Here is an 18,718-nt window from a genome sequence, read left to right as displayed (position 1 = left end):
AAAGTTACCTCTGTAAAGGTCAAAATGGTGTTCGATCCGCCATGGAGAAGAATGCAGATATGTCAAGTATTGACATGCAGTTATTTTTAAAAGCCTGAGTGCATACCAGGGACGCCAACCATTTGGGGAAGGGGGAAGAAGTGGACTCAGAGGTTAGGAAGACGCCACAGCATTAATAATTCACCTTCCATTTTGGAAGAAAAAAAATTGGAGCACAGAGATGATTGCATAGAACTTTTATTCAAAGTTTTAACTCCAGTGAGCATCACACATAAAAAAATAAATATAAAGAAGTTTTGTTCTTCCAAAACTTCCTGAATTGTGGTCGTCATCCATTTTGCTGAGGGAGAAACAGATAAAAGGTTCAACACATCAAAAGATTGAAAAAAAAAAGATGTGTGTGTGTGTCAAGAAGCAACAGGGAGAACATTTGTATAGTCAGGTTCAACAAGCTAAAATTAGCATTTCACGCGGCTACTTGACTCTGCACATACCAGTGACGCCATTTCACGTTGATCTTAATACCTCTGCTGTACACTGAGCACCACCTATGGCCAGTTTTTAATCATTTTAGTATAACCCCCGTCGTCTGAATCACGGATATTGTTATCATTGCGATTCCTTTTTTAGGTTATGCAATCTGGTTTGACTCACACCTGGGATAGATTGCTCTGGTCTAAATGGCACCACAAGCATCATGGAAGTTACATGTTTGATTTGCTTTTGGGGGCCACATAAAATGATGTGGTGGGCCAGATCTGGCCCCCGGGCCTTGAGTTTGACAGATGTACTTTATTGTAACTCACCTTGTGTCATTTTTTCTGGTAGGAATGACACTTCACATAGATTGCTCTCGTCCGACTCGTCTGCTCTTGTTTGGGTCATTCCATCTCATTTGAATCACACCAAAGATCGATTGATCTGGTCTTAATCGCACATTGAGAGCCTTTACTCTGGTCTGGATCACTCATATCACTTGTTCTCAATTGAATTGCTTTTTGAGGACGTTCACACTGGTTTGAATCAATCCTGGGATTGATTATTTTGGTCTGGGTGACTCATAAAATCGTCAGGTCACATTGGAATAATCGCCTTTGAATGCCACTTTGTCCGCTTTACACCTGGGATCAATTACGCAGGTCTGAATCAGACGTTTAGAGTGTTTAAAATCTGGTGTGAATCCCTCAGCGCCCTTTACTCTGGCTCAGAGTTTCGGAAAAGCTGCCCAAGATCACTTTCTTTAATGAGGATCACAGTTAGGTGACTGATTTCTACAGAGCTTTACACGCTGAGAAAATGATAACTCACAAGACTTAACTTACCACACACATCCACACACTCTCATAATAAAACAGTTAAATCTTGAATCCCAGCTGCCTCATGCATTCTTTGTGGGCTTCGATGAGATCCGTGCAATTCTCTTCACCCTTTTCAATGATGCTGTGGGCAAGATGAATACAATTGAATCAGCATTTTAACATTTTGTACTTGAGTAATCCAAATAGTTACCATGCGTCTCTGACTTTCTTGGTTTCAGGACAAGCACAGCACGCCTTGAGCGGCTTCTTCTGCTCGCTGCCCTCGGGGATGGTAGCGGCCTCAACAGCGGCGGCAGACACGGTCGACATCTTGAACCTACAAGGGGTAAGTGTCTCTCGTGATCACATACTCTGATCTGGATCTCTTGCTTTTATTCAAATCACTTTTTTCTCATTTGCTACGCTTTGAATCACACCTTGAAGTGATTGCTTTGATCTGAATCACATTTGACTCACACAAGATTGATTGCTCTGGTCTGATTCACTCCTTATAAAAAAATTGTTGGAATCACTTTTAATGGCACTTGATCTGGTTTAAATTACACTTTTGATCAACCCACTTTGGTCTGACTTGCACCAAGGATCATCTGTTGTGATCTAAATCACTCAAATCATCTTGTCTGTTCATCTGGCATGAAGAACTCTGTGAATTTTATTGCGGTCACCCCTTCATGTAATTTAAGATGTCTGGACTCTTGAATCAATTTCTCTGGGTGGGCTACACTTATTCAGCTGTGTTTAGTCTGGTTTGATGAGCATGCTGGATCACTTGCTGTGGTCCGAATGGTATCTTGGTTCGTTTGCTCTGGTCTGAATCAGATACTGTACTTGTTCCAAGTGTTATAATATATGTAAAAGCAAACTTGTCGAACCTTCACTCCTTACACAGGAGAATCAATTTGCTTATTTATTTGAATGTGGCGTTTCATCATCCATATCCGGACTTGACGGTTTCTGAGTCAAAGTGAAACCAAATGTGACACTTGCGGCGCATGCGTCACTGCCGCAGCAGACACTCGTTTTACACACCAGACAGACTTTATTCGGTAATCATTGGGCAAAGTAATGGTTCCTCGGTTTATAATCGGTTTACAATAATCTACTTTATACTTTGGAAATAATTCAAAAACCGTTGCAAATCACGGGTCAGCATATTGCCTTTGCTAACTGAACGTATTGGAATGTATACAGACATAGCTAACATATGCGAGGTTCATTTTACAGGTCAAATATTACGAAAAGTGCATTTATGAAAAGGAGATACAGTACAAATATTGATAGAGGGACATTTGCGTGACGACAGTGGAGGTGTGTCCGCGCATCACGAACTCCGGTCAAAACGATCACTTAAAATTGACAATCGTAATATATGTGCCGCGTGAAACCAAATGGTATAACCACAACGTGTTGTACCGCCTTGCTTTTTACGCGTTTGATCATATAAAATCTCTTTTTACCCTACATTGCATAACCCACGTGAAGGGCTAACTCTGCAGCTAGCTCGGGCGATGTCGTGACGTCGGGCGCTAAACTGCTCGAAAAGCGTTCCGTTTTCGCATCTGTGTTCACGGACGTGGAACGTGGACGAAAATGAACCACCGATAAACGAAAGACTCACATTTAGGGTCTCTGACGTAACAGCAATATACAGTATGGAGGATCGTGCTGTACGCTGTCACCTTCACAGTGGAACGACGAAGGAACCGGCGTGACGTCACGTGATCACATCGACCAGCGGCATTGCCCTCTGGGATATGTAGTTTTTAATGTGGACGAGCTGAGCAAAAATGCATTTTCCACATGGACTGTGAAAAAATGACATGTGACAAAAAAAACTCGAGTATATACATTTAAATAATTATTCAATTACATTAAAATTTAATTTAGTGTGCTAAAATGCGGGCGGCACATTGTCAAGTCAAGTCAACAGTATTTATAGAGCACTTTCAAACAGCCATCGCTGCATACAAAGTGCTGTACATGGAGCAATTTAACATGCACATTGGTCGCCTGGTTACCACGTGCGCCTCACAGTGCAGAGGTCAAGGGTTCGATTCCTGTCTGGAGTATGCGAGTTCTTCTGGTACCAGTGTGGGTTTTCTCTGGGTACTCCTGTTTCCTCCCTCATTCCAAAAACATGCATGGCAGGTTAACGGAACATTCTAAATTGTCCCATTGTGTGATAGTGAGTGTGAATGGTTGTTCGTCTCTGTGTCCCCTGCGATTGGCTGGCAACCAGTTCAGGGTGTACAACGCCTGCTGGCCGAAGACAGCTGGGATAGGGTCCAGCACGCTTGCGACCCTCGTGAGGGTAAGCCGATTAGAAAATGGGTAGATGTATGGATGCTAAGATGCATGAATTGAATAATTATAAAAAAAAACATAGTTAAATCCTACTAGTTAAGTACTCAAAATACAGGAAAATACTAAAGAAAATACAGTAAAATAAATCCCAAAAACGACAATGCAAGATGCATGATTCTGTACTTTAGCTGACCACATCTGTGTACTGTATATCTGTGTCTTAAAATTGGTTGCTGCTGCTGGATGAAAAATATAGAACAGGGGGCAGACTCGGGAGTATTGAAATATGAAAAATGCATGTTTGTGTGTGTGTGTGTGTGCGCGCGTGCACATGTCCACGCTGTGCGTCAGCAAAAGAAAAAAAATCCAGGCGTAAGCAAGCAGAAGACCTGAGTCATTCTCCCCGGCAGCTGTGCCCTGCTTAAACAAACAAGTAAGCAAAGCGCATTATTTGCAGATATTCACCTTTTTTTTTTTTTTGCAACACTCGACGAAAGACATTGCAAAGTCCTCATGTTACCTTCCATGTTTTTTTTTCAAAGGCTTTTTACAGAATCAGCAGCTGCTCTTGTGTCTCTCCAAGCTTGCTGATTAACATTTACCGCCAACAAATTGCCTCCCGTGACGATAAAGCCTGACAAAATGAAGCCAAACTTGGACTGAACATCAGTGGAAATGGCAACAAAAGGAAAGTCTGCAAATGTGGCTATGCACACTGACTATGAATCTGACACCCATAGAAATTTAAAAGGACATAAGGAAGGTGAATCTCTCACAATCGCTTGCTCTGGTCTGAAGAACTCAATTTATGACAGGAATGAGCTTTTTGGCCTGGTTTGAAGCAGGCCTTGGCTCTGTAACTCTGGTCTGACTCACTCTTTTGTGTTGGAATTACCCATTTAAGTCAATCAGTCTCTTTCGAAGTACACCCAGTATCGATTTGTATGTAATTTGGTCTGTTACGAATGTCACTATGGATCACTTGCTATGGTCACAATTATACCTGGGCTCAATTATTGTGGTCTTAATCACTCGACTTTGTTGAAGTAGCACTATAATATCATTTGTCAATCCACCTCTGTAGATCTGGTTTGAAGGACACCTCGGATCCATTATTCTGCTCTGATTTGCGCCACGGATCATTTGCCCTTGTCTGAATCACTCCTCAAATCTCTTGCTCTCATTGGAATCCACTGTCACTTCATCTGGAATCACACAAAGGTTCGACTGCTCTGGTCTCACCTGCTCTTTGAATTACTTGCTTTCATCGGAATTCCCCATTGGTGAGATTTGGGCCGCTTTGAATCACACCTGAGCTTGATTGCTACAGTCTGGATAACTCATTAGGCAACCTGCTTTGAGTCATAACCGGAATCTATTGCTCTGGTCTGACAAGCACCTGAGCTCGACTGCTCTGGTCTGAATCGATTATGTCATTTGGTCTGGATTGAAGCACACCTGTCGTCTTCTGCTCTGGCCCGAATGACGTCTCGCATTTCTTGCTTTTTCTCGAGTTGCTGCTGAAAGCATCGATGTAGCATTACTATCAAAACCAGAATCGAGCAAAATCTACTAAGTCAACGCGTTCATTTACATTTTTTTGACTGACATGCCCCCATCGTTAATCCTCCTTTCAACACAGCTGCATAAAATCCGTCCAAGCGAAAACAAACATTATGAAATAACCCATAGTGTGTGTGTGTGTGTGTGCGTGTGCGTGTGTGTGCGCGCGCGCGCGCGTGCGCACTCGTATCCCTAACTGTGTGTCTTGTTGTGGTGGTAATAAAGTGAAAGAAATCCAAACAGAGTTGGCACCGAGGGCTCAGGTAACAAAGACAGTGTTTCATTACATCCCAAATAGAAAAGATGGAAATGTCATTTCCCAGACTGAACTCGCTGCTCTACACACACATGACACCAACACATTCACACGAGCTTCCATTGCACACACGTGCACGTGACCACGCGCACAAAAACTTAATACAGAAATAATACACACGTACAAGATCCATTCCACCTCCGTCCACTCGCGAACCCACCAAATTCCAGCCTATTCACAATTCATCATCCAGCCGTCACGCGAACGTCCATCCGTCGCACCTGTGATCGAGCCATCAATCAAGACACACACGTGCGCACCGGAAGCCCGAGGAATGAATGTGACGTGGACTTTAGCCTCTTGGCATGATTCATGGAGGACAAAAGTGACATCGTGAATAGTTGATGAGCGCAGAGAGAAAAGGAAGACGGGAGGTGGAGAAATAAAGAGAGAGAGAGAGGGGGGGGCAGAGAGGATGAGAGGGAGGGATGAAGGCGGGTATCATCCTTGCTCGCCTCTCCTCCACACGGCTTCATTAAGGTTGAGCTCGACAAGGGAAAAGTAGTTGGGACGGAGGCAAGAAAGACGGAAAGAGGAACTACAAGAAGAACAAGAGGAATAAGAACAAGATGATTTGGGGGCGGGGTGGGGGGGGGGGGGTCCTTAGACTAGCACGATTAACAAAAGCAAACTAGCTGAAACGCATTGCTCCAAAAATCAAGAACAACAACAAGAAGAACAAGAACTGTCAGAAGAGAATGAAGGCAAAGAGTTAGAACAAGAAAAGGAATAAGAACACCAACGAGAGGAACAAGAAAAAAAACAGATGAAAAAGAAGCGTAAGAAGAACTAGACCAGGATCAAGAATAACCACGAGAACGAAAAGGAAGAGAAAAAGTACAAGTAGAAAAAAAAAGAAATTGAAGAAGAGAGAGAAGAACTGGAAGAAAAATAATCACAAGACGAAAATAACGGGGAGTAAGAAACTAACGACAAATAACTAGAACATGAAGACATAACGAGAAAAACTATAACAAGGAACAACAACAACCAAAGCCAGAATAACTCAAGAGAACTAGAAGGAGAGGACTCGAAATAACCCTGACAAGAACTCGAAGAATAACCAGAACCGCAACGACAACACCAACTGGAAGAACAACTCAAGGAAGTCGAGGCGGGATGGACCGATGAGGCGAACGAGTCATGCCGCGGCTGCCATGCAGAGATTAAGCTCTCGGGGGTCGGCGGCGGCGGGATGCGAGCGGGCGCCCTGCGGATGGCGGGCGCTGCTGTTGCCTCAGCAGAACCGGCAATCGCTCTACATGTATGGAAGCGAGGTGGCCGTGGAGAAGCAGTGCATGCGGCAGCTGCAAAGCGGCGTCTTTGTCATACATCCGTTCAGCCTCATGAGGTAAACGCGCGCTCCATCCAGCCATCCAGCCGTCCATCCATCCAACTGCCATCAATCCATCTATGCGCACATCACTCCCACATTCGCCACTCCGCCCTTCTATACTCTTCCCATCCGCCCATCCAGCTACCTACGCATCCAACATCCATCCATCCATCAGTTTGACATATCTCATTATACTTCCATGTTGATCGTGGTGTCATACGCGGGTCAAAAGACGTCCACCGTCTAAATCTGACACTTAAGAAGGAAAGAGACACCGCCGCGACAAAGCGCCTCAATTATTAACATTCTCAAGTGTCACGCAAGTGTAAAAAGAAGTCAAGCGCCGCTCGTTTTGACATGCGGAAGCAATGCAATGCTGCAATTCCCATTTGGAGCAATATATGCTGAGCAGGCAGACTTTTTATGCTATTAATAAAGCTGAGGTGTTAATAATAGCTGCGTGTGAGGGGGACATTCAGGAACACTGTGGGACACCAATTCCAGGAAGAAAGCGTTGGATGAACATGACTCCCCTGCAGCCTTCTTTTTAGTCAAGTAAGGTGATCACACGCAGTTGTTTGAGCCTTTGTAATAGATACATACACAGTGTGTGTGTGTGTGTGTGTATGTGCGCTTAACACAGCCTGCACTTCCCTTTTTAATGATGTTCCCCCTCCCACAGGAGCTACTACATCATGGGCATGATGGCCATCACCTTCCTCAACTTAATCGGCATCCCCATGGAGATCGCCTTCCTGGATGGCACCAGCGGGCTGGCCTGGGAAGGCTTTAACGTCTTCTCAGACACACTCTTCCTCATCGACGTGGCGCTCAACTTCCGCATGGGCATCATCAGCGAGAACGGAGAGGTGAGGGGACCGCCCGCCGACTGTTTGTGCCTAATGAGAAGGTTATAAAATGATTGCTCAAACTAGTGCGTGTGTAAGCATGTGCGCACGATACCGAGTGCAGATGGGTCTCCGGTGATTGGCCGGCTGGATGTCACAAAAGGTGAACGGATGAAAACCCAGCTTAGCAACTCTCACGTCAGTGTGCAGGGATCTGCTGCATGATCTCCGTGACTGGGTTTGTTAATCTGTGTTATGGAGTCAGGAGACAGACGACAAGGCCCGGCACAATCGCCGGGATTACAGATGCTCCACATCAGTGAGTCTCAACTCACTGTTGGGATGCAAATGTGGGCGGCGGACATCTCGTAAAATTTACAGAGGCTCTCCAGTTTACAACGGGACCGACATATGACATTCTTGAGGTTACAGACTTTTTTTGTTTTTTTAACGGCCTATAACTATTTTTCATATCAATATTTGCTGTAATAATGACTTTAATACTGCGTTAGCATAATTCGGACTGTTGTCGATTATGGCAACATTGAAGTTTTTGGCGCCAGTGTTTTAATCCTTCCATGTCAATCGCATTTTTGGAATCACTGACATGTGAAAGAAAGTCTAATGATGAACCATCTAACTTTGGAAGATTCTGAACTTACAAGTGTAAATAGAAATCGACTTTCAAAGACTATCTTTCTCTATCTGGCGTTTGTTTTCCCCCCAGGAAGCAATTTTAGACATCAAGCAGATCCGAGTGTGCTACCTGAGGACATGGTTCATCCCTGACGTCATCGCCGCCTTCCCCATTGGATACATTCTGCTCTTTGCGGTAATCGGAAGCATCATTATAAGAATGCAAACATCAGATGATAATCGTGTGTGCTTATGTTTAGGACTTACATTACCACAGCGATGACAACCCCTCCAAGACCACCAGGATGATGAGGATCCTCATGTTTGTGCGCATCCTCAGTCTCATACGGCTGGCACGGGTGTCCAGGCTGGTCCGCTTCTTCAACGAGGTGGAGAAAGTAAGTGGACTCTGTGACTCTTTCCGCGCAAGAGGTTCTTGGTATATATCCTCTAAATTTAGAGCCCCAAAGGTCCCTGACCTCTCAAAAGTGCAGCGTCTTAATTACCCTCGATGAATTATTTAGTAACTATAGAACTAAATGTAGACAGTGGTTTCTGTCGCCCGACCACTGCACAGTGGTCCTCTAAAAGTTCCAGAAACGTTTCATTCTGGGTACTTGTAGTTCCTGGAATTAAAGATCTGCACTGCAGACCAAGCCTGAAAGGCTCCCAGACGTTTCAAACATACTCCGTCCCTACCAAGGTTTTATTTTAGGGCTGATCAAATGCACAGAAACTAAATTCAGACAATAGTTCATGTGGTCCAAACACAAAACGGTCATTGAAAGGTTCCAGGGGCTTTCAGTTCTTAGACTTCAAACTTTCCAATCGGATATGTTCAGTAATGAAATGTTCCTGGACCTTTTGAAAGTACAACGTACTATCCCAGTAGCACAGTCTACTTTCAGGCCCACTAAATTACCCAGTTAATAAATTTCGACAATAGTTACTGTGACCCAAACACAAAACGGTTCTTCAAAGGTTCTGGGACCTTTCTGTCACAAAAGGTTTATCATCTCGTATGTTTAGAGCTGAAACGTTCCTGTTCCTGACCTGTTCCTTAGGTATCCAATGCAAACTTAGAGGTGGTGCGCCTGTTCTTCCGCATCCTGTCCCTGTTCATGATGATCTTCCTGCTGTGCCACTGGAATGGTTGCATCCAGTACTTTGTGCCCATGCTGGAAGAGTTCCCCACAGACTGCTGGGTGCGCAAGGAGAACTTGATGGTACGCTCCATGTTTGACTCATCCAGTGCAGCCAACATGTTTCTCATTCATTAGGATTTCAAATGGTTTGTTCCAGAATGCCACGGTCATTGTAAAGTACTCCTGGGGGGTCTTCCGAGCCCTCTCCCAGATGATCGCGCTGTCGTATGGATCCATGGATGCTCCAACCAGTGCGTACATACTGTATATTACTTAGAAACCTCACAGTAATCCTCACTGGAAGTTTAAAAAAAAATGCCATGGTCCAAACATTTAGTGATCCGCCAAATGTTACTTTTTGATACTTGTAGTTCTTGAAACTTGTAGTTTATGCTGCCTACCGCTGCTGATCATTCGGTACTGAAGACCCTGCACCAGCGGTTCCTGGATTTCTTAAAACTACTGTCTGTTTTAGGGTCTTCCTTAAGGCTGTGATCAATTACCCAATAACTAATCTCATAAAGTATTTTTTGCAGTCCGGCTAGACAATGGCCCTTCAAAGCTTCCAGGAACCTTAAGTTCATGGTACTTGTAGTTTCCGGAACTCAAATGTTCCATTCAGATTCATCCCTAAAGGTTCCTGAAGCTCTCAAATGTACCACTCCCCGAGTTTGAGTCTTCCTGGAATCAAAAGGTTTTGATGCAAACCCCGCTACGCCGTCTCCAAATCTACCAGGACCTCCTGAAAGTACGACATCCTGAGCAGTTTCTTTTTGTGGCCTAGATGAATCGCCCCAAAAAGAAAACGTAGCCTGTAGTTGTGTCTGTAATGCAATGTTGTGGTTGTAGATTATGTGGAGATGTGGATCGTTATGGTGAGCATGGTGTCCGGATGCTTGATGTACACGGTGCTGGTGGCCAATGCCACTGCCATGATCGCCAACACTGACCCCGCTGCCAAGGAGTACAAGAGCAAGGTACACAATGCTTTTTCATTTTCAGCGATATCCGAAAAAAGATGATTGAGATAACACAACATCTTTTGAAACGAGTACTGGTACGAGCACAGAAAGAGGTACGGGTAAACAAAAAAGCTTAAGATGCAGACAAGCCGAAAGAAACAGAAACGAGTTGAGGTAGCAGTGCTTGTAGAGTGTTGTCTGTTATTCGAAGTGAAAGTAGATCCGTCTTCCCAGATGAGCCGCTTGGAGCACTACATGGCCTTCATGAAACTCCCGCCGGAGCTGCAGTTGCGCATCACCAACTACTACCAGGCACGCTACGGAGGGAAATGGTTCGACGCGAAGGAGGTCATGCACACCGTGTCGTCCGCCTTAAGGGAGGTAACGACGATAAGCCATCTTCTCCTTTACCCGCCAACCTACACATGCCGTAGCTCCACCGAACGACTAAACAATTTCCCTTTGGACTTTTTTTTCCCCCCTAGCAAATCCTGACAGTGATGTGCAGCCGCCTGCTCAGGAACATGCCATTGTTCCGGAACAAAGACGAAAATGTGATCATTAGCATCGTGCAGAGGCTGGACTACGAGGTGTACCAGGAGGGCGACGTCATCATCCGGGAGAACGCGCCGGGAGACCGCATGTTTTTCATCGAGCACGGCCAGGTGCTGGAGGAGAACGATGACTTCCGCAGGGAGCTTTGCGACGGAGACTTCTTTGGAGGTACACTTGGATCACTCGGGCTTTACAGCAGGGTTTACAAAACTGTGACATGTTTTAGGGGTACATAAACAGAGACATGGGTACAGGTGTGGATGCAGGTATAGATACAAATACACATACGCATACAAACACACAAACTGGTTAAGGTACAGGAAAGTACACAGATACAGAACCGGATATAGGTACAGGAACGGATAACACATACAGTTATGGATATAGATACAGAAACAGGAGCATGTACAGACACGGGTACGGGAGCGGGTCTGGATACAGAAATACATACAGAAACAAATATCTGTTTAAGTATGAGAAAAGCTGTAGACACTTTTAGAGAAAGTCACAGAATCGGAAACGGAACAAAAAAAAAAACCAGATACGGATCCAGAAAGAGATGCGGGCACGGGCACGGACTTAAGTATGACTACAGGTGTAGGTACAGGGGCATACAGGTATTTGTACCGGCATAGAAACATACAGAAACAGATTTAAAAACAGGAACCAATGCAAAAACAGATGCAGATGCAGATGGAGCTACATACATGTGAAGAAAGGCACAGACACATACAATAAGAACCACTACAGATACAGTTACAGGAACATATACAAGAACTGGTGTAGAAACATACATAAACAAGTACAGTTACAGATGCATGTACAGAAATAGAAACAGGAAATAGTACAATGGCAGAAATGGATACAGAAACAGGGACGGATGCAGAAACCAATAAAGAAATGGTTCTAGATTATGCAAAAACAGGTACAGCTACAGCTATAGGAACAGAGTCATGAACAGAAAAATGCACAGGTACAGATGTGGAAACATCCCTCCTGCTCCAGGACACAGGATAGTCCAGATTGCTAGATCATGTTTTATCCCGCAGTTATTTGAGGCGAGGGGTGAATTTGTGTGTCATGTCGTGTGAAACATGTTCAAATCTTTGCATCATCATCTGTCTCTTTTCAAATAGTTTCCAGCTAAACTCCGTAATAATCCTCAAATGCAACTGTGATTTGAGAAAGTGAACAGCAGGTTCTCATGGATTATCTTCCCCACCGGCATGTTCTTCCTGCTGTTGTTGTTGTCATACAAAAAGATTTTTTCGGAAGCGGATGAAAACCAAGTACTGTATCGTGTAAATTCATTTGTTACCCTATGGGGATGTAGTGCCCCCTGCAGTTTCGGAGGGTGAAAAGACATTAGCATTTGTGATGTCGCCGTTTATCGGAAAAACACCCAAAGAGTGATTACGGCTTCACATGAAACTAATACAGACACAGAAAAAGGTACAGATACAAAAGAAATTCTAAACTGACACTGATATAGAAACATCTACAGATAAAGTGTAGATACATAAAAACATGTACAAAATCAGGTAAATGATGATGATATAAATCTGTCTTCATAATGTAAACACATTTAATCAGTGTACAGAACACAACTAGTGGACTCTGGAATTCATCAGATGCAAGCAGTTCTGATGTGAGCATCTTTTAAACACAAAGTAAACATTGCATCATCTCCAGTTAGGGGGGGATTTATTTAATTCTCAGCTTTTAAGTCCTTCTCCCAGCTTAGCAGACTTTCCACATTGGGGGGGGGGGTGTCTACTTATTTATTTATTTGTTTATTTATTCATTTTTATTCCTCTAATTTGGGATTAATTGTCAATTCTGCTTGCCCATGAATTCTTGCTCATTAACTGTGACTCTGCCCTGCGTGCGTGTGTGTGTGTGTGTGTGTGTGTGTGTGTGTGTGTGTGTGTGTGTGTGTGTGTGTGTGTGTGTGTGTGTGTGTGTGTGTGTGTGTGTGTGCGCGTGCATGTGCACATGTGTGCGCGTGGTGAGCAGAGGCATGCGTGCTGACCAGAGGCAAACATCTGGCTATGGTGAAGGCGCTCACCGACTGCCAGTGTTTCAGTCTGTCCTGGGATGACTTTCAGGAGGTACTGCAGGCCTACCCGGACGTGCGCAAGGATTTGGACAAGATGGTGGAGCTGGATGCAGCATTTGCGTGAGGAAGCAGCTGGATCAGATAGTGTAAAATATTATGCTAATATACACTGGGTGGGGGGAGGGGGGGCTTTGTACTCAAAGGCCACCTGGATGGTGACTGCCATAATGGATTGAAACATAGCAACGTTGCAAAGTGCTGTGACAGCAAATTATGGCCCATTTAGAAATATTTTGAACATGTTCAAAATATATTTGCCGACATGAAAAATTATCTGCAAACATAATTGTCAGTGGGAGAGGAGTTGTCTCCCAACCCAGATGTTGGTGGTTCAATCCCCAGCTATTGCAACCACGTCGAGGTGTCTTTGAGCAAGATACTGAACCCATGGTTCCTTCACATGCTGTATCATCTGTGGGTGAATGAGGTTAAAAGTGTAAATCGCTTCGAGTATCTGATGTAGAAAAGCACGATATAATTGGTAGCCCATTTGCCATTTGGTTTACAGTGCAGACACTTAGGACTGACTGCTCATAGACGAGATTTAAAGTAAATCATGTCTACGTAAAAGAATCCATTTAAAATCATAACTTGTATAAATATTTTTATTTGATCATTTCTTTCCAATATTACTATACAGTATAGAAATAGCAATTCTCACTTTATTTAATGATGTATAAGTAAAAGTGTTCATTTGGATAAGAAAATAAAAGTTAGAATGCAAAATGCAGTGGTATGATGATTTACGAGTGTCACAAATTTTCAGAGTTGCCATAATAAGATGACCGTACTCTGCTCACCCCTGTTTTCGATGTATCCCTCATTTTAGTCATCACAGCAATAATAATCAATAAAGACCATCAAACACTCTCTGTTCCCTCCAGAATGTTGCCGTCTCTATGGAAAACCTGCACAGATGGCACAAACTATTTTGGGTTACAGTAAATACACAAATAAATAAATAAATGGGAGTTCAACCACAGGCTGGACACTGTCCGCACGCACGCACGCTCGTGGACGCTGACACACACACACAGACACACACGCACACGCGCACGCACGGACATTCCCACGCCTTCTCACACGTCGATACGCACGGCCAATAGGGGCGCAACCTCCCCGCCCCCCCCTAAAAAAAAACACTTCAAGCAACGAAGAAGAAGCAATTCTTCCGGGTTGGAGGCAGAGGCGCCAAAAACGAAATACTGTATCGATTTACCTCACGCCAGCATTCCACGTGTGGAGTTGTTTTTTTTTTGTCTCGCATTTATGTGAACATTAGCGCTTCGAAAATGGACCTCAAGTCGGAGTTTTTCGCCAAGTTGAAGAAGTTGTGTTGGACGCTGGAAACGGAGACGGCCCAGCTACAGCAGACCTTCAACTATCGCCATGGCAATGCAGACTGCGGTCAGTTGGATCACATTCCCGACGCATCTTTACATTCGACACAAATAAGCCAACAACATGGTTATGATATAAGGCCTTGTTTTCTTTTTGCCGGCCAGAAGCAGCAGCGAAAGGCATGCGAGCCTGTCACGACGTAAACTGTGATGTTTTGGGCCTCAAGGTAAAGCAAAGCAAAACAAACAAACAAAATGACTTATTTTTAATCAGACGTTTTTCATGCCTTACGTTCTTGATCGCAGTGGTACTTAAAATATATATTTCCCGGTATTTCTTAAAGAGTTTATACATTTTCCGGAGTAAAAAAAAAAAAGAACTAAAAACACATTGAAAGGCTCGACGCTTGTCACCTCCTCGAGGCTATTTTTGCCAATTAGAAGCCAGAAGATAGTCACTTCTGGAAGAGGCAGCCTACTGTCGTAAATGCAGGAGGTATGTTCTAAAATAGACATTGGTTCTGTAGAAAAGATGTAATTCATACATAGACACGGGTCAAAGGATTGAGAAGTGTTTTTGGCTTGCAGGGTCAGCTGCAAGATGAGCTGAGTAAGCAGAAAGCACACAAAACAGACACGGACTCCTTCATCCACGCCTGCAGGGCCATGCAGAGCAAGGTCGCCCACGATGTGCGTGAGCTCACGGCACACTTTGAAGATTACGCATACCAAAATTCCACAGATGCATGCTCGTCTCACGGTAAGTAATAATCACAGATATACAAAGAAATTATTTTGTTCACATTTTGACAATCTTAACTCTTTCAAACGTGTAAAATTAAGTCAAACGATTCAAAAAGTTGGAACCATTTGAAATTCAACCAAGAGCTTTATGGGGGAAAAAAATCCTATAAAACATATAGCTGAGGAATTTGGCTTTAAAATAAAATAGCAGATTTGTGTGTGAGTATTTGTTTTCCTAGATAATGTGAGATAAATAGTGCTTTCTCTTTGAAAAATGTCCCTCTTTCCATTTATTTGTATTGTATTGCAACTCAAATTAAACCAGACCTACTTTAACTGTTGTAGCTGAAGATGCAACAATGGAGGAAGAGTCGGCTGACAACGAGGAGGAGGAGGAGGAGGAGGAGGAGGAGGACAACAATGAAGACAAGGAGCAGGAAGAAGAAGAAGTAGAAGAAGAAGAAGTGGCAGAGGATTGCAGCAATTTGCCGACGTCGCCTCTGGCCGCGGCGCCTACGGGCCCGGCCGGCCCATTGAGCACACCCAAGTTGTCCGATTTTGGCCTTTGCGAGCTATATCTCCACCAGAGGTTTTCAGGGTGCGGCCAGCAGCCCGCCATACCCGAGCTGAGCCTCCCCCGCCTGGACGTGCCCACACCGCTACCGCCCACGCCCAGGTGCGCACTGCGCATGGATGAGGATGAGCTGCGCACGCCGCAAATGAGAGACTTGGGCCTGTCCGAGGACACCATGTGTTTCAACGACTTCACCATGGAGCTCTTTAAGAAGACGGCTGACAAAAGGCACAAAGAAAAATCCACAACATGTCTCTCCACAGCTTGTTTAAAAAAAATAATAATAATAAAAAAAACTTTTCTACTTGTTCCTTCTGTAGGCAAGCACAGGACCTCCAAGCCCCGCCAGTGCCCGCTTTGACTGAAAGTCTACAAGAAGAAGGTAAGACAATGTTAACAATCTTAATCACAAAGATGATCTTAGATATGTGTATTTTCAATAAAAGAAGTCCTATCATTTCAGAAAATGAATGTCAATATTCTGAGAAATTGTTGTATAATTTTTTTGGTCTTATTTCTGAGGGGACAATATTGGTATTGGAAAAAAAGTATTATTTAGGTGTTTTTTTTTTTTTAAAAAGCTTGTATTTTTGAGGAAGAAATCACATTTTGAGAAGACAATTTAGGTCTTTTTCAGATTACAAATAACAAAGGAAGTTCGCTTTACAATCCAATTATTCATAAACGTCATTCCAGTACTGCTCGATGAACAATCATCTCCTAAAATAACCTTGCGGTTCATGCTTGTAGTCACTTTGGCAAAACACATTTACAGACCACTTTTTTTATAATTCCGCGTTTTGTGTCCGTCATTGGTAGAAAATTTGAAGTCGCCTGAACCGCCTGTATTCTGCACGCCGGGGTTCAAGATCAAAAAAACAAACGGCCATTGCTCCCCGCCGCCACGCGTGGCCGAGGGTGGCGCCCCGTCTCCGAGCGCCGCCGTTCAGCTGCCCGTTACCCCCGAAGTGCCGGCCTTCCAAACTCCGTCTTTGAAACGTCTGCTCAGCAGCAAAATGGTACAACCGATCAATCTCAAGGCCGTCACACTAGCGCCGTTGACTTCAGGTGGATTATATTTTTTTGCAGCGTGAGCCCCTGGTCGCCGAAAGCAAGGACAGCCACTCCATGCCACTTCTTGAGACGCCCCGCGACGGTTCCGTCGTCGTCGGTCGCCGCGCGTGGGAATACGACGTGCCGGAATTGCGCATCCCAGGCGTGCAGGTGCTGCCCACCGCCTCCAAGTCCACTCGGGTCGACGCATTTTCCCTACCCAACATGCCCATCGACCTTTTTGCGGGCGTCTTGCATCTCAAGTGTTCTGCGTCTCTCCTAATACAGGAGAGTGCGGACTTGGACGAAGCCACGCCGGACTTCCACCTAAGCCCCCCTCGAGCCACGAGGGAGATCTACGAGATCAGCACCCCCAAGATGCCAGATCTCAGCTCCATCACGCGGGACATCTGCAACGTGCGCAGTCATCTGAAGACGATTATTTTCAAGTCATGTTGCGTCTTGCCTTGTTCAAGTGTGGATTTTGTTTTTGTAGCTCGTGTTGCAGTCTCAAAAACCACCGAAAAAAGAACGCAAAAGCAGGTAAAGTCTAATAAAACTGCCCGTCATTAAGAATGTGGCATTTTCTTCTTTTTCTAGTTTTAACTTTTGCCATGATTGGGCTTATGACAGTCCCGACAGCTAATAAATAAAACTGAAAATGGCGTGGCCATTTTTTCGTCTCGTTTGTGTTTTATTTTTGTGATAACATTTCTTCCCGTTTACTTTCTACAATGGCTTGTTTTTTCAATTGATTTCTTTAACGATGTACAATATGGAGTAGTCGTGGCATGTTCTTGTTTTTCCACTTTCATTTCTACGCTCACGGGCATTTGTTTTCTCATTTTACTTTGGTCATTGACAATTGGGACTACTTCTTAATTTTATGTGTCGCAATAGACGGTGTCATTCTCTCATTTTAGTTTGCCTTGTGATGGCCGTTCTCCTTTTTCTAGGTTTTCTGTCTGACACTAAAAAGTTAGGGCGTTTGTTACATTTCCGTGTTTTTAGTGATGGCCAATTGGAATATTCTCACGTTCCCGTTTTGTTTCTGCGGTGACCGAGTTACTCTGGTTTGAGTTGTCACGAACGATTGTCAACACTTTGTTTTGAATCCGTGATGGGCAGCGTGGGCCTTTGTTTTCACAGATGTATGAATGCGGTGTCCAAGCAGGAGTTTCGCAGCTTGCCGGCCTGGTTGAAGCAGATTACGTTGAACAACCTCAACCAGGCGGTCCGCAACATCAACCAGTACTTGGTCCAGTGTCCAGGTCAGTGCGTACAGAAACAGTTTTCAGCATTTCCTCTTTTTCCACATTTTGTGTCATTGCAAAATGGATCGAATTTTCCCCCAGGAAAATCAACAATACGCCATCGTGTCAATTTTGTTTGAGTGCGTGTAGAATATTCGAGAAAATTAATGCATTCTATTTTAAAAATAAGACTAACATGACAAAAATTGGGAAACGTGAAAAAAAAAAAAAGCGAATCCAGTAGTTCAAACGAAATGTGACGCTCGATCCTCCAGGGGAGGACACGCGGGAGTTCGGGATGGAGGAGCTGAAGAAGATAACGGACGTGGGCATCAAGGCGCCGGTCTACTTGCTGTGCTTGAGCGAGCTGAAGAGGCTGGAGCACGTGGAAGGAGTGCGAAACAACGCCATCTACAAGCTCAACTTGTGCAGCCGAGTGTTGAACTGCCCATGAGTGACACCTCATTAATACAAACACACAAGATGGCACCTCTTAAGCCTCGAGAGCAGCGTCGTTTGCACTTTTATGCCCAGCAAATGTCCTGTATAGAATAAAATGCACCTCTGTATATTGGTTCTCCACTTGCCACTTTCAGGTTCCAACTTTGAAATTGTATTATTCCTTCTGCGATTTTATTTGGAATTCAAAAC

The 18,718-nt window shown here is 44.2% G+C and overlaps 3 protein-coding genes across 5 annotated transcripts; 2 read left to right on the top strand and 1 right to left on the bottom strand.

Annotated features, from left to right (window-relative positions):
• Window positions 1-221: 221 nt before the first annotated feature.
• cox17 (cytochrome c oxidase copper chaperone COX17) lies at window positions 222-3,064 on the bottom strand. Its single transcript, XM_086123585.1, has 4 exons — window positions 2,938-3,064; window positions 1,510-1,635; window positions 1,323-1,440; window positions 222-340 (listed from the first exon to the last, which is right to left on the bottom strand). Coding segments are annotated over exons 1-3 (213 nt in total). The 5' UTR covers window positions 2,940-3,064; the 3' UTR covers window positions 222-340; window positions 1,323-1,355.
• An 87-nt stretch (window positions 3,065-3,151) lies between these two features.
• hcn5 (hyperpolarization activated cyclic nucleotide-gated potassium channel 5) lies at window positions 3,152-13,973 on the top strand. Of its 3 annotated transcripts, XM_086123582.1 has the most exons (11): window positions 3,152-4,056; window positions 4,166-6,853; window positions 7,521-7,707; window positions 8,414-8,518; window positions 8,583-8,720; window positions 9,387-9,548; window positions 9,625-9,718; window positions 10,317-10,444; window positions 10,664-10,810; window positions 10,915-11,152; window positions 13,001-13,973. In XM_086123582.1, exons 2-11 carry the CDS (start codon window positions 6,630-6,632, stop codon window positions 13,165-13,167), a joined length of 1,590 nt encoding a protein of 529 aa, XP_085979708.1. In that variant the 5' UTR covers window positions 3,152-4,056; window positions 4,166-6,629; the 3' UTR covers window positions 13,168-13,973. The 3 variants fall into 3 exon arrangements, with proteins under 3 accessions (XP_085979708.1, XP_085979709.1, XP_085979710.1); XM_086123583.1 differs by lacking the exon at window positions 3,152-4,056 and having other exon boundaries at window positions 4,067-6,853; XM_086123584.1 differs by lacking the exon at window positions 3,152-4,056 and having other exon boundaries at window positions 6,703-7,393.
• A 327-nt stretch (window positions 13,974-14,300) lies between these two features.
• Window positions 14,301-18,636, top strand: ska3 (spindle and kinetochore associated complex subunit 3). Its single transcript, XM_086123934.1, has 11 exons — window positions 14,301-14,510; window positions 14,609-14,670; window positions 15,032-15,203; window positions 15,533-15,989; window positions 16,082-16,143; window positions 16,581-16,780; window positions 16,851-16,985; window positions 17,103-17,231; window positions 17,311-17,357; window positions 17,964-18,085; window positions 18,343-18,636. Exons 1-11 carry the CDS (start codon window positions 14,396-14,398, stop codon window positions 18,519-18,521), a joined length of 1,680 nt encoding a protein of 559 aa, XP_085980060.1. The 5' UTR covers window positions 14,301-14,395; the 3' UTR covers window positions 18,522-18,636.
• The last annotated feature ends 82 nt before the right edge of the window (window positions 18,637-18,718 follow it).

The sequence above is a fragment of the Hippocampus guttulatus genome, chromosome 11, assembly GCF_054856545.1.
Source record: "Hippocampus guttulatus isolate MCC_2025c chromosome 11, RoL_Hgut_1.0, whole genome shotgun sequence".
NCBI lineage: Eukaryota > Metazoa > Chordata > Actinopteri > Syngnathiformes > Syngnathidae > Hippocampus > Hippocampus guttulatus.
Note: the sequence above shows the minus strand (reverse complement) of the source record. Positions and strands in the feature narration are given on the sequence as shown.